The 14224-nt window shown below is 44.7% G+C and overlaps 1 protein-coding gene across 7 annotated transcripts in view; it reads right to left on the minus strand.

Moving 5' to 3' along the window:
• Positions 1-14224, minus strand: part of FIP1L1 (factor interacting with PAPOLA and CPSF1) — a 78533-nt gene that overhangs the window by 37363 nt on the left and 26946 nt on the right. For 5 of the 7 annotated variants that reach the window (XM_040418871.1, XM_040418870.1, XM_040418865.1 and 2 more), the window contains 2 exons: positions 11672-11828; positions 7554-7601 (listed from right to left, as the gene is read on the minus strand). In XM_040418871.1, coding sequence (XP_040274805.1) covers positions 7554-7601; positions 11672-11828 — 205 coding nt within the window. The remainder of the gene's footprint in view (positions 1-7553; positions 7602-11671; positions 11829-14224) is intronic. The other 2 variants (XM_040418869.1, XM_040418868.1) reach the window with 1 other exon arrangement.

A 14224-nucleotide genomic window follows, 5' to 3' on the forward strand; every position in this document is an offset into this window, starting at 1 on the left:
CCAGAAATGACAATCGGCACAAGTGGTTCTAATGACATACTGCACTTGATCAGCCTCCATTTTCTTACAGGCCATGCACATGCCACATAAGTTATCCAGAATCAACGTGAGAACATTCATGATTCAATGGGTAGAATCATTTACAATTACAATTGGTTTCCAAGCAACATGAGTTTACCAGAAGTTTAGCACAACCTTTAGCAAATTGCAAGTCAAGTTCTTAATAAATGTCCTGGATATTAAAAAGTAAGAATTAAAGTGGTCCCCTCAGACACAAACCCAGGGTCCCTCTTTTGGCGAACAGCTCAGGAAAAGCCGCAGGGGTCCTGAGCAGGGGCCTATAGGCCACATGGACAGGGGTTGTCTTCAGGGGACCACCCCTATAACGCAAATTAGTTCAGACAGGGCAGAAAGCAAACTACACTCAAGTCATAGGAAGAACGACTTCAACACTTTAGCCCTTACAATACAGAACCCTTATAAATGCATAGAAGAGGTTTCAGGGGGAAAAATAAATAAATAAATCAATGATTGCAAATAGTGACGTATACGCGGGAATGCGACTTGAGAAGCCGGTCACAGTCTGACTTGTATCTTGCCACCGTTAGTGACCCAGAAACTACCAGACTCAATTCAATTCTTCTTACCTAAAGCGTACTTCACATTGTGTAAAAAACACAGCAATCATTAAAGAGTTAAAAAGGGAACTCAAAACACAAAAGTACTAAAACTACGGTTACTCTGTGTGCATTCCGTTTCCGTATGTCCTTGCCGCTATAGGATAAGACATGTGCTATAGGACTTGTTCTATTAGGGGCCAGCTGTTCCGTTCTGCAAAAACTAGGGAATGCACACGGACTTCATCCGTATTTTTTGCTTATCTGTGTTTTGCGGTCCGCAAAATACATACAGTCGTGTGCATGAGCAATAACTGATAGTTTCTGAGATTTCAGAGCTGGTACTGATGACAGATGGGATACCAGGTGCACCAAGCGGATCGGCACTGCCCACTGAAAAGCCATACAAATAACAAGTGTTTCTAAGAATTAGAGGACGGGATTCTCACAAGAAACGTATGGTTAGGTTTTGGGGCACCTAAACTACCCGGCAGTATGTTTACTTAGAAACTGAATTTAATGGGGACAGACTTCTGTTAAAGCGTACCTAATGTTTTTGCACATAAACACAAGTGAGTGTGCAACAATTCATAAAGCTCTTGTAATGTCCAAAAAGACCTCCCACCTCGGGGGTGAGATGAAGCTGTAGAATCTCAGCTATTCCTCTGTGTTACGGCTCATGCACAAGGCCGTCGATCAGCCGTCCTCTGCATTGGGGACCACAATTTGGCAACATCCATGCGGATTCCGCAGACGGATCCAGAGCCAATCAACTTGAAAGGGTCCGTGATCCATCCGCACCGCAAAAATAGTACTATTTTTTTGAGGTGCGGAGGCACGGACAAACCCCACAGAAGCACTCCGTAGTGCTTTTGAGGGGTTTCGTTCCTTGCGGGCCGCAATAGGGACACGGGAACGGCCGTGTACATGAGCCCTTAGTAGGAGACTTGTGCTGTGAAAGGGTCAGTGGAGACATCTGAATAGCTCAGAGCAGATGGCAAATCTATTACATCAGGAACGGCCGCCCACTAGGCAAATATGGAATATACTGGGCCCTAGTAAAATAAGCCCAGTAAGGCTACTTTCACACTTGTGGCAGTGTGATCCGGCAAGCAGTTCCATCGTCGGAACTGCCTGCCGGATCCGCCGATCTGGATGTGACTGAAAGCATTTGTGAGACGCATCCGGATACGGATCAGTCTAACAAATGCATTGCAAGAACGTAGGCGTCTCTCCACTTGTCATGCGGACAGACGGATCCGTCTTGTATCTTTTTCAAATTTTTACCGGTCTGCGCACGGATCCGTCCTTCCGGTATTTTGAATGCCGGATCCGGCACTAATACATTCCTATGGGGAAAAATGCAGGATCCGGCATTCAGGCAAGTCTTCCGTTTTTTTGGGCCGGAGATAAAACCGTAGCTTGCTGCGGTTTTCTCTTTTGCCTGATCAGTCAAAACTACTGAACTGAAGAAATCCTGAACGGATTACTCTCCATTCAGAATGCATGGGGATATGCCTGATCAGTTCTTTTCCGGTATAGAGCCCCTGTGACGGAACGCTATGCCGGAAAAGAGAAACGCTAGTGTGAAAGTACCCTAAAATGGGCCCTGTTCACACCACTTTTCTGTATTCTGGTGAAAGGTACTGTTTTTGTTGGGTAAATGTACCATTAAACAGGATTCAATAGGACACAAAAAAGACACAGGCTCCTTCTCCCCATCCAACCAGAAGAGGACCCAGATGGATACAGTTTGGTATTCGGTTGTGTACTGTTTAAAGCTACCTTTTCTTTTCACAAAAAAACAAACAAAAAAAAACCTGTACCATACAAGAGGATACAAAACATGGTGTGAACAGAGTCTGACAGCTATTTCTGCACGCACAATTACACAGGCAAGGCAGTCAATCATTGATTGGCTCCGTCCACTGGACATCTAACCCCAGAAGGAGAAGACATTACAGTGCATGACATGTATATATCTGAATTATGAATATAATGAATCCTCTCACACAAAACTATTGGGGTTATTTATCAAACTGGTGTAATGTACAACTGGCTTAGTTGCCCATAGCAACCAGATTCCTCCTTTTATTTTCCAAAGGAGCTGTCAAAAATGAAGGGTGGAATCGGATTGGTTGCTATGGGCAACTAAGTCAGTTCTACTTTACACCAGTTTGATAAATGACCCCCTATGTATCTGACCAGCATCCGCTGCTCTAACATACTGCCAGTAGATTGGACTGCCAGGAATGAACACTTGGATCCAGAGGAGCAGAGTCACTTCCAAAAAGAACTTGTCACCACGAAATGCAGTGCAGTCTCCAGGCTATAGAGCAGGAGGAGCTGAGCAGATCGATATGTAGTTTTGTGAGTAAAGGTTCAGTAAATCATATAATTCATACAGTTATAAAGCTTTAAGAACTTTAAAGAGGTTTTCCAGTAATTATATTTTATGTAAAAACCTATATAAACCTGCTCCGGTCCTCCATCAGACATTGGGGACATATCCCAGCAATATGCCCTCAATGTCCAAGATGGGAAAACCCCTTTAAGACTGGCCCCATGTACAGCTACAAGTGACGAGCAAGTATCTGTATGCAGACTCACAGAGGGAATGTGATCAATCACTGGTAACACCTCCCACGTGAACAATGACATTGGAAGAGATTTCTAAAAATTACAAGTTTTACAAAATCTTTAACCAAAAAACGACATATCATTCTGCTCTATAACATGGTGATGGGACCTTTTTAAAGACGCCCAGGGATCCTACTGAAACAGGACAATGAATTACAAAGTAATCCTGTTCACAACCCAATCGGAGTCTAGGGTAAAAAGTCTTGTTGCCATTTGTAAATTCTAAGTCGCATAGGCGACCATTTTGGTCGCAATCTGGAGCACTGAATAGGGTAGCCTGCTACGCTATTCCATAACAGAAAATAAGGTAAACCAACTGATACCACCCTGTGAATGGAGCCCTACAGACATGCTTAGTGTATAAGCCGGGAGCGCCTCTCAGCATATGCGCCAAATGCTGGCTCCAAATGTAAGAGTTTATCTTTCATCCTATCATATGAGCTGGAGAAGACTTAAGACATTCCCACTAACGTTCAAATCTCTGGCCTATTTGTTATATCCAAAGAGAAGACTGAGACTAAGGCCTAAAGCACACGGCCGTGCTGTTTTTTGCGGTCCGCAAACCGCGGATCCGCAAAAAATGGAAGCTGCCCGTGTTACCTTCCGCAATTTGCGGAACGGAAGCCGGCAATGTAAATGCCTATTCTTGTCCACATCTTTTGCGGCCCCATTGAAGTGAATGGGTCCGCATCCGAGCCGCCAAAACGGCAGCTCAGATGTAGACCCAAAACAACGGTCGTGTGCATGAGGCCTAAGACTGGTTTATGACATGCCCATCTTTAGTAAATGTGCCCTAGTGTCTTGACCTGACCAGGACAGCGCTAAACAAGTCAGAAGGTGCAGAACACACACTGCAATTACTAAGACAATCTACTTGTGCAACCAAACAGTTCTCCAGTCCTCCTAAATCAACTTATCACAAAGAACCCCATGGAAGGAGCTTTCTGCACACACAGAAGATAGCTGCTGGCTGATGCCCGGGCTGCTCCATTCTCACACTGGTCTCATCTTACATCGGAGGTATATGCAGGAAGTGTCCCCCAACGTATACTCCAATGTGCCCATAGGACCCTATGTATCCCGTATGTGTCAAAATATGTGCCCTTTGGCATAGACCGGGTCAATACGTATGTACTATAAGAACCATGGTCCATACACTCTTTTCTTAAATAGGAATCAATGGCTGTCATATGTGACTATGAATTAAGTTGAAAGGCATAATTTGGGTTATGCTCCTGGTCAGGCCTGAAAAAAGATATGTGAACAGAGCCTTGGAGTGTCAGCAGGCTCATCTAACGTGTATGGCTAGGTAGCAAAATAAAATCCAGATGTATAACATTTCACAAGAACAGTAGTGCGATGCAACGTTTCTATCCCGGCATTAGAGCCTTCTGCTGCGTCATGAATGACATGAGTGGCACAATGAATCCATCTCTAAAGTCCCTACTGGGACTGCAGTTTGTATTTTAACCAGTTAAAGACCAGGCCATTCCCTCCCCGACCCCACCACTTTCCCTTTTTTTTTTTGGATGGCTTATGTAAATAGTTTTTGCGCCATCTTTGCCAATACATGGGGCTTTATGTTATTTTATTTTAAATGTAAACTAATGGAAAAATAGTTTTGTACTTTTTTTTGTTTTTAATTATAACAGAGGGCAACTAAAATCCCTTTTTTAAATTATGTCTCCTTTCCATAATTATCATTTTGATATACAGGATGTATGGGTTATGGTCGCGGGGGCACTTTATTTTTATATATATTTTCTCTATTTTTTTAATTTTACACCTTGTACCCCCCCCATAAAGTATAATAAACTAATAACACGACCAAATTGCGCATTGGTCACTGCCTGAGAAGGTCGTTATCGTAATCCACAAATTATATATATAAAATCCTAATAAGATACCATTAAAACGTAACTTTTATTATTATCAGTTAAATCCCTAAGTATGCATGATATACACTAAACGCTGTGCAAATGGTGACCCGGAACTAGGGCTAGGGGAAGACTAGTACTGGGTCTCTGATGACTAATCTCACCCTGCACTAGATGTACCTTGAGGTGGCAATGTACTAGCCACAGAAATCCCAAATTGCCAGTGGACACCTATAAGGCCCTCCCTGTCCCTGCGCAGCAATAGAGACTGCCCAGCTTCGTCACGCTGTGGTGGGGGGCCCTGTCACCAGTATGTTAATCTTAATAAAATATCCTTCTTATGGTCCTGTTAAGCGTCCCAACGCGTTTTGTTGGACATAGGTCCAACTCATCAGGGGACCTGTTGGTAATAATCCCAGTTTCAGAGGTGGTGGTCACTTTTACTGGGCTATGTTTGTAACCCCAGATTCAAACCCACCTCTTCCCACTTGTTTACAGTGCAATAATCACATGCTATGGGGAAGATGAACCACCTTACAGTAGTGTATTAAATAGCATAGTACCTATCTTTGCCCCCCATGTATCGGTCCAGACGGATGCGGCTGTATTGTGGCTTGTAGCAGCAACCCTACCCTATCCTTCCTCTATCCCTAGTTCCGGGTCACCATTTGCACAGCGTTTGGTGTATATCATGCATACTTACGGATTTAACTGATAATAATAAAAGTTAGACCAGAAGAAAATTTAGACTAGCACATTCATATTCATAGTCACAGGTGCATATCCATCAAGCAAACATGGTTGATATAAAAGAAAAAAAAATGGCTGCACAACATTTCACATACAAACAATAGAACTGAGAAATGGGGATCATTCTAAATTAAAGTGGTATTATAACTACTATAAATGGAAAAATAGAAGCTCTTTGCGCACATTTTTGATCAAACGTGTGTCGGGCCCATCTACCAGGCATCAAGGTGGCTTCCGCAGATGGGTACCTAACACTAATATACAGCCTCTCTTGGACTTACCAAAAGCCTGGGGATTCTGAGCAGAGTACTTATGTAGCTGGTTCCTACACTGCCCTGAAAATTGTAGGCTTAGACAAGTCCAAAGAGAGGCGGTATATTAGTGTTAGGTACCCATCTGCGGACGCCACCTTGACGCCTGGTAGATGGGCCGACACAAGTTTGATAAAAAATGTGCGCAAAGAGCTTCTATTTTTCCATTTATAGTAGGTATAATACCACTTTAATTTAGAATGATCCCAATTTCTCAGCTCTATTGTTTGTATGTGAAATGAGCAGCCATTTTTTTTATCAACTATCCTTCGACTAGGTCATCAATATGCAATCGGCAGGGGTCTGACTCCTGGCACTCCCACTGATCAGCTGTTTGAGGAGGCCGCACTCAGCAGAGCTCCACGGCCTTCTCTCAGCTCACCAAGCACATTGCCATACATTTGACAACGGCTGTGCTTGGTATCGCAGCTCAGCCCTATTCAATTGAATGGGACTGAGCTGCTCCTAGGCCATGTGACCAATAAAGGCACCGTCACATGGCCTAGAAAGAGGGCTAAGTGCTCACGGAGCGCCGCAGCCTCTTCGTACACCAGGCAAACATGGTGTGAAAGCACAAAGCCGGCAATACAGATTGGATCTGTCACTTAGGGCTCTTTCAGGAGCGATATGAAACTAGTCTGCTTTCCGGCCGGTAAACGCAGACAAGTATTTAAATAGACCACACAAGGACGGTGGTTGTGTGTGGTCCATTTTCCTTGACAGACCAATTCACTTGAATGAGTGAGTCCTGCAAAGACAATTGGAGCTGGATTGTGAAAGCTGTAATTTTCTCTGCATGGACCGATGGCCCACAAAGAAACTGCACATATGAAGTGGACCAAAGACAACAGTGGGTCAGTGTTCAGTCCGACCGCAGTCTGTTCTACACTCGGACAGCACCAGGGCATGAACATCGCACATCTGCATGAGCCTTTAGTAAGGAAAGTTGACTAAGTCCAGGAGAGATGCTGAAAAAACCACAGCCGTGATCTTTTCAGATCCTCTCCTCTTTATGGCCACATGACATATGTTTGTCTCCACTGACATAAGCCCCTAGAGGAACCTGTAGAGAAGTATAGCCCTTATATGTAATATATATATATATATATATATTTTTTATATATATATAGCACAACTGGGCACAGGACATGCCAGTGACACACACTCCACTACCGCCAGCATTTTGCTCAAGTTTAGGTAAACTAATGATACTTGGAATCTTGATTCATATAAACTTCCGGAACACACATTCACAAAACACCACAAACACCATTAATCCTCATGAAGAGATCATCAGCATCCACAGCTACGCCTGAAAATCAATCTGGTAGTCATGAGTAGTAGGAAAGCCACTATACCATATCTAGATGGTTTTTGCATGGAGAAAGATAAGTGCAATCCAGATCCTAGAAGAAATAATGGCATGATTTATACAGTGATTTGCATTCATTGTTGGCAAGATAACAGAGCTGTGACTATTGGAAGGGCGATATCACCGTGCCTATAATTGCTTATATGGGGAAAGGTATCTTCTGACATGCTTTGATGGGCAGAAAATGGCGGCCAAGTTATTAAGATACCATTACGTTCCTGAAAGGAGGCCGCATCTGGATCTATTTTAAGACAATTAGAGAAGACAATGCAGCCTGGGAACCCTTCATCTTAAGACTGCTGAACACATCCACACATTACTAATCTGGACTCGGGATCCTCCTGCCAGCAAAATCAGAAAATACCAAGACTAAAGTAGTAACAGCACGATCCAACATCTGCTATAACCAGACATTCACCGCCTATATCTTACAGCTGTATGTGGCAGTGAAGGTGTTAAATAATACCCCAGGTCGCCTACACCGAGTAGTAAATCAAGCGGTGCTTTTCTTGCTACGAACCTCACAATAAAGAGAAGGCAGTCTACGAAGCAGACTTCAAAGTGGCTTCTGCTCTCCTAAGACCTTCCACAGGATGTTTTACATTTGCAATTCTGAATATTTTGGCCAACCCGCCTAGCTAATATGAGGTAACAACTGGGCCTTCTTCTCCCCCCATTTGAACCAGGGAGGTATGGCAAAGTGCTATTTCTGGAACGGCTTTGAAGATAAAGCGCTGGCTACAGCACAAATAAAATAGGGCCTAGTAGGAGCCAAAGCCACAGGCCTGCACGGTTTACTGCAGATGTGCAGCAAGTATTGATGGCCATGGTTAGGAGAAAATCAGGAACTTGCTTATGGAGCAGACATCATAGGAGCACAGGCTTTGTAGATCAGGAACCGTTGACATTTACACAAAAGAGTAACTAAACTTTTAGCCGACTTTCTTTAAAAGTGTTCCAAATGCCCTAAAATGATGTGTAATGTACTTTATTAAAGGGGGTTTCCAGTAAAAATTATATATTTTTTTTAACAAGTTGCTGCAGTCTGCCTTAGGAACCAGAAGGTTCATACTTACCTGCTCCACCTCGCCACGGTTTACATCCAGCTGGCTATGGGCATGGTACTGCTCCAAGCCAATGGCTGGCTGGTCACAAGCAGCGTGTCGCAGTGGAAGCCAGTCTTTGGCTTGAGTGGTGCATGTGACCATGTCCGCAGCCAACTGGAGGTGAACAGTGCGGGGACCAGAAAATGGAGAGCAGAGGCGTGGAGCAGGTAAGTATCAATCTTCTGTTTCAGGGGCCATTTGCAGAATCTTGTTAAAAAAAAAATCTTTTACAGAAAAACCCCTTTAAGGAGCCCGATCTGCTCAGCAAAGTCCTGGCATAGCACGTCAGTAAGCGCTGTGCCAGGATTTAGCCAAGCTGAGGGAGCAAAGGACCCATTGCTCCAGTATAGTGAGATCCATACTCCGCGGACGAGTCTGCGGTTTTATCTCCATCCAAAATTCCAGAACACTTGCCAGAATGCAGGATCCGGCATTGCGGTCTGCGCATGCTCAGAGCGCAAAAAATGTGAAAAAAAATAAATGCCGGATCCGTTTTTCCGGATGATACCGGAGAGACGGATCCGGCATTTCAATGCATTTGTCAGGCGATCAGGATCCGGATCCGTCTGACAAATGGCATCAGTTTGCATACGTTTTGACGGAACTGCCTGCCGGAATCCTCTGCCGCAAGTGTGAAAGTACCCTTAGTAAAACTATAAAATGGGTAATAAAGTATATTACATAAATTATTTAGGTCATTTGAAACATTTTTTATAAAAAGTAAGATAAAAGTTTAGTTACTCTTTAAAAGCATGACTATGAAACACATTAAAGGCTATTGTCCACAAGTGCAATAAATATCGTATTACTGATCCAATGCATCTACAGTGAAAACATTGCAAGTGGTCTGAATTTAAAGAGGACCTTTCACCAGAATAAAACATCTAAACTAACTATACAGACATGTAGAGCGGCGCCCAGGGATCTCCCTGCACTTACTGTTATCCCCGGGCGCCGCTCCGTTCGCCCGGTATAGCCTCCGGTATCTTCATAGTTAGGCTCCACCCAGGGGAACCTGACGGCGTCTCATTCTCCCATGCTGTAGCGCTGGCCAATCGCAGCGCTCAGCTCATAGCCTGAGAGAGAAAAAAACTCTCAGGCTATGAGCTGAGCGCTGCGATTGGCCAGCGCTACAGCATGGGAGAATGAGACGCCGTCAGGTTCCCCTGGGTCGAGCCTAACTATGAAGATACCGGAGGCTATACCGGGCGAACGGAGCGGCGCCCGGGGATAACAGTAAGTGCAGGGGGATCCCTGGGCGCCGCTCTACATGTCTGTATAGTTAGTTTAGATGTTTTATTCTGGTGAAAGGTCCTCTTTAAGAAGACTGCACTATAATTTTTATGTATACAGATCCTATCCATGCCATTGTGTCACCATGGTAACAGACAAACAAGCCATTCTCCCTTTCATCGGTCATCTACTTATTCTATAGTGACATACCTAAATAGTGCTGTGTTACAGATAAGTGAATCGATTCGTTCATCTGCACAAATGTACACTTGTGAGGGTGTGCCCCCACAGCTCTAGACCGTCCTTCTGCCGGGAGATTAACATGGCCGCACATCTCTCAAGACCTTGACAAACTCGTGCATGAGCTGTTACTTCAAGTATTGGAGCATGCGCGGATGATATGCCTACGAATTTGCATGCGCAACTAAACAAGTGTTAGCAGAGCGTGGACAATTGCCGATTAGCTTTTGTAGGCGAAGCATCTGTACTTTCGCTGATACTCGCAGTAACGGCGCATGCGCGAGATCATGGCCACAGTAATCTTCCAGCACAGTGGGGAATTCATTCAGATGAATCAAGTCATACAAATTGATTTACTCATCCCTACATTCAGTAGCATAGCAACACATAAAATAGAACATGATTATGGGGGTCAGACTACACAGGCTTTGTTTGTAGTTTGTTACCATGGAAACACACAGGTCTGCATAGGAGCCGGAAACACAAAATAACACTAAGTTATCAAAATGCATACAATATTACATTTGTTATATTTATAAAAATGTCTCTACTTTGGTCAAGGAGTTTGATAGAGTCTTTTTAAGGGCAAAATGGAAATGAACAGATTAAATGTATACCAACAGGTTCACACAAGGCAGCTTTTTTTTTTTTTTTTTTTTACTCAGGATCGATCCCTCCTATTATGAGCCAGAACAGACGTCCCTCTGCCCGACCTGACCAGTCTATGCCAAAACCAAAAAGGGCTAATCTTCATGAGAAAACTCTATTAGGCTACTTTCACACTAGCGTTAATGTTTTCCGGTATTCAGATCCATCATAGGGTCTCAATACCGGAAAAAAACGCTTCAGTTTTGTCCCCATTAATTGTCAATGGAGACAAAACGTAACTGAACAGAACGGAATGCTCCAAAATGCAATCTGTTCCGTTCTCATACCGGAGAACAAACTGCAGCATGCTGCGGTTTTTCTTTCCGTCCTGGGATGCGGAGCAAGATGGATCAGTCATGACCCACAATGCAAGTTAATGGGGGATCCGTTTTCTCTGACAATAGAAAACGGACCCATCCCCAACTGACTTTCAATAGAGTTCATGACGGATCCGTCTTGGGTATGTTAAAGATAATACATCCAGATCCGTTCATAACGAATGCAGACTGTTGTATTATCAGTAATGGAAGCGTTATTGCTGAACCCTGCCGGATCCATCAAAAACGCTAGTGTGAAAGTAGCCCAAGTTACAGAGGTGGCAGATTCGTTGTGACTGACAAACCATTCCATAAATCTGTTCCTGCCGCATGAGATTTTTTTTATAAGCCCCATTCAGATAAGATGGGAAAAATGTCTGCCATTAAAACTTGACACCTTTTAAAAAATCCTGAAAAGAGCAAAATATAAAAGGCAAGAGACATGGTGGGAGAGAGACGTGTCCTTTCATCCACCCACACAGGCCAACATGATGAGAAAAAGGAATACTTTCAAAAGAAGGACATTTTAAATAGCTCTAAGTAATACCTTCCAAGCTTACCTGGTGGAGGTATAAGAGGAGGGGCAGAGCTGACATTTGGAGGTGGTGGAAATAATGGAGGTGGTGGGAGGTGTGGTGGGGGTGCGCCAGGAGGGAAAAAAGGTGGTGGCGGCTTGATAAAATTATCCACCTCTGAAGGAGACTGTTCTGTGACTACCTAAAATACAAAGTCACATATTAAATTATTTTTTTTTTATTAAAAACTGATTTCAATAAAAAAAAACAACAACTCTACAACAGAAGACAAGAACATTTTTCAGCGTTAGGTTGGGTTCACACTAAGTTTTAGACCCCAGCTGGGACTTCCATTAGGTGTATACCTTTGAATATCCAAAAGCTCTACTCGGATGTATACTGTGGCAGCTACATTTACTTCAATGAGTCCAAAAGGAGTCATCTTTGGGCTCCTGCTTGACATTTTTTCCCGGACAGAATAGTTCAGTCTACCATTGTTTGGTCTGGTAAAACAGATGGAAACAGACAGCAAGCAAGTCCTCTTCACTCAGTATCTGAACACAGTGTATCCCTCCTGAAGGAAAGCCCAGTGGGAGGCTAACGCTGGGTTCACACCTGAGCGTACCGAAGGAGCGCTCTGTATGCGCGATTCTACGGGTGTCTCACATACGCGGCTCCTGTGCAAGCGAACGCCCACACACAGCTCCTGTACTTCTTGGGGCGTAAGGCGTTTTACAGCGCGTTTGTACGCGCTGTAAAACGCTCAGGTGAGAACCATTGCCATAGGGAATCATTGGTTCTTGCCTGTTGAGCGTTTTACAGCGCGTAGGAACGCGCTGTAAATGCTCAGGAGTGAACCCAGCTTAAGACATGGGGTGAACCCAGCCTTACATAACCCCTTTTATTTTATAAAATAATTGAAACTAGATCTTACTTGTTAAAAAGTAAGATGTGTTTAAAGGGGTTATCTGACGGATCTCGTTATACCAAAAATCCTTTATAATCTGTCAATAACTATTTGTTTGTTGGCTAAACATTTCTTCGAAACATAGGCATAATGAAATATATATTTTTTTACATGTGGCCAGTACTGCACCTTACTTGAACAAAGAAATCCATTCACCTGCCCCCACAGAGGCTCCTCTCAGCTTCTGGTCCCAGGCCCGTATACATGCCAATCACTAGCCTCAGTGGTGATATGCCTGCAAGCAGCACATGACCTGACAATGACCTACCACTAGGGGACACGTCACTGCAAAGACCAGTGAATGGCCACCGAGACGCACGAGATCCCGTCCGAATGTTACAGAAGCATGGCTGAGAGGAGCCTCTTAGCTGGAACCAAGCAGCGGAGGGCATGCGAATGGACCTCTTTATTTAGGTACTGCGCTGTACTGGCCAATTGTAGAAAGTTCCTTTAAGGGAGTCAGTCACCACTATATGACCATATACAGTGCTTACATGGCTCTGTAGCACACCTATACATGAATGTAACGGTACCTTTGTTATTTTCTTTAGACTTACAGAAGCAGGAAAAACTACGTTTAATTCATATGCAAATGAGCACTGGCAAGTGCCCAGGGGCAGCGTTCAGTGTGTAGCAGCCCAGGCTGCTCTGCCTTCTTTCAGCGTTACGCATCCCCAGCCTCTTCCTTTGCCCACCATCCTATTCCCTTGTGAGATCCCGCGCCTGTGCACTGCTTCGCTGGACCGGGGCATGCACACTGTGATGCCCATTGTGGGTACGGCATAGACTTAACTAGTGTGCATGCGGCGGCCAGGCGACGCAGTGCGCAGCCGCGGGGTCTCAACCGGACCTAGGGATGACACAAGGGAATAGGAGGGCGGGCTGAACCCAGACATACCTCCATTTTTATGGGGCTGCCAGGAAGCCTGGTGACGTCACCGGCACTGATGGGCGGGCTTTAGCGCTGCCCTAGCCAGTAAAACAGGATGCTCCGATGCCAACATCAGGGGTGCTGCTTGGGTGAAAAAGGAGACTTTTGTATTACTTACCAGTAAAGTCTCTTTCTCGCTCTTCCTTGGGGGACACAGGAAACCATGGGTATAGCTCTGCTCCCTAGGAGGCGTGACACTAAGCGAAAGCTGTAAGCCCCTCCTCCATCAGCTATACCCTTCAGCCTGGAGAAGAGACTGCCAGTTGCGTGTCCAAGTAGTGAAAGATAACCACCAACCGGAAAAAGAACTGTCGAGCCCCAACGGGGGCAACCAAGCCGGAACCACAACTGTAACCCAATGAAGGGCGGGTGCTGTGTCCCCCAAGGAAGAGCGAGAAAGAGACTTTACTGGTAAGTAATACAAAAGTCTCCTTTTCTCGCCCATATTCCTTGGGGGACACAGGAAACCATGGGACGTTCCAGAGCAGTCCCAGAAGGGAGGGACCAGAACAAACTCAACCAACGCCAGAGGCATCAATCAACTGCCGCCTGCAACACCAGACGGCCTAAAGCAGCGTCAGCCGACGCATGAGTATGCACCCTGTAGAACTTGGTGAAGGTGTGCAAGGAGGACCGAGTGGCCGCCTTGCAAATCTGCTCCGAAGAAGCCCGATTTCTCTGAGCCCAGGAAGCCCCGACC

The sequence above is a fragment of the Bufo bufo genome, chromosome 2, assembly GCF_905171765.1.
Source record: "Bufo bufo chromosome 2, aBufBuf1.1, whole genome shotgun sequence".
Taxonomy (NCBI): Eukaryota; Metazoa; Chordata; class Amphibia; order Anura; family Bufonidae; genus Bufo; species Bufo bufo.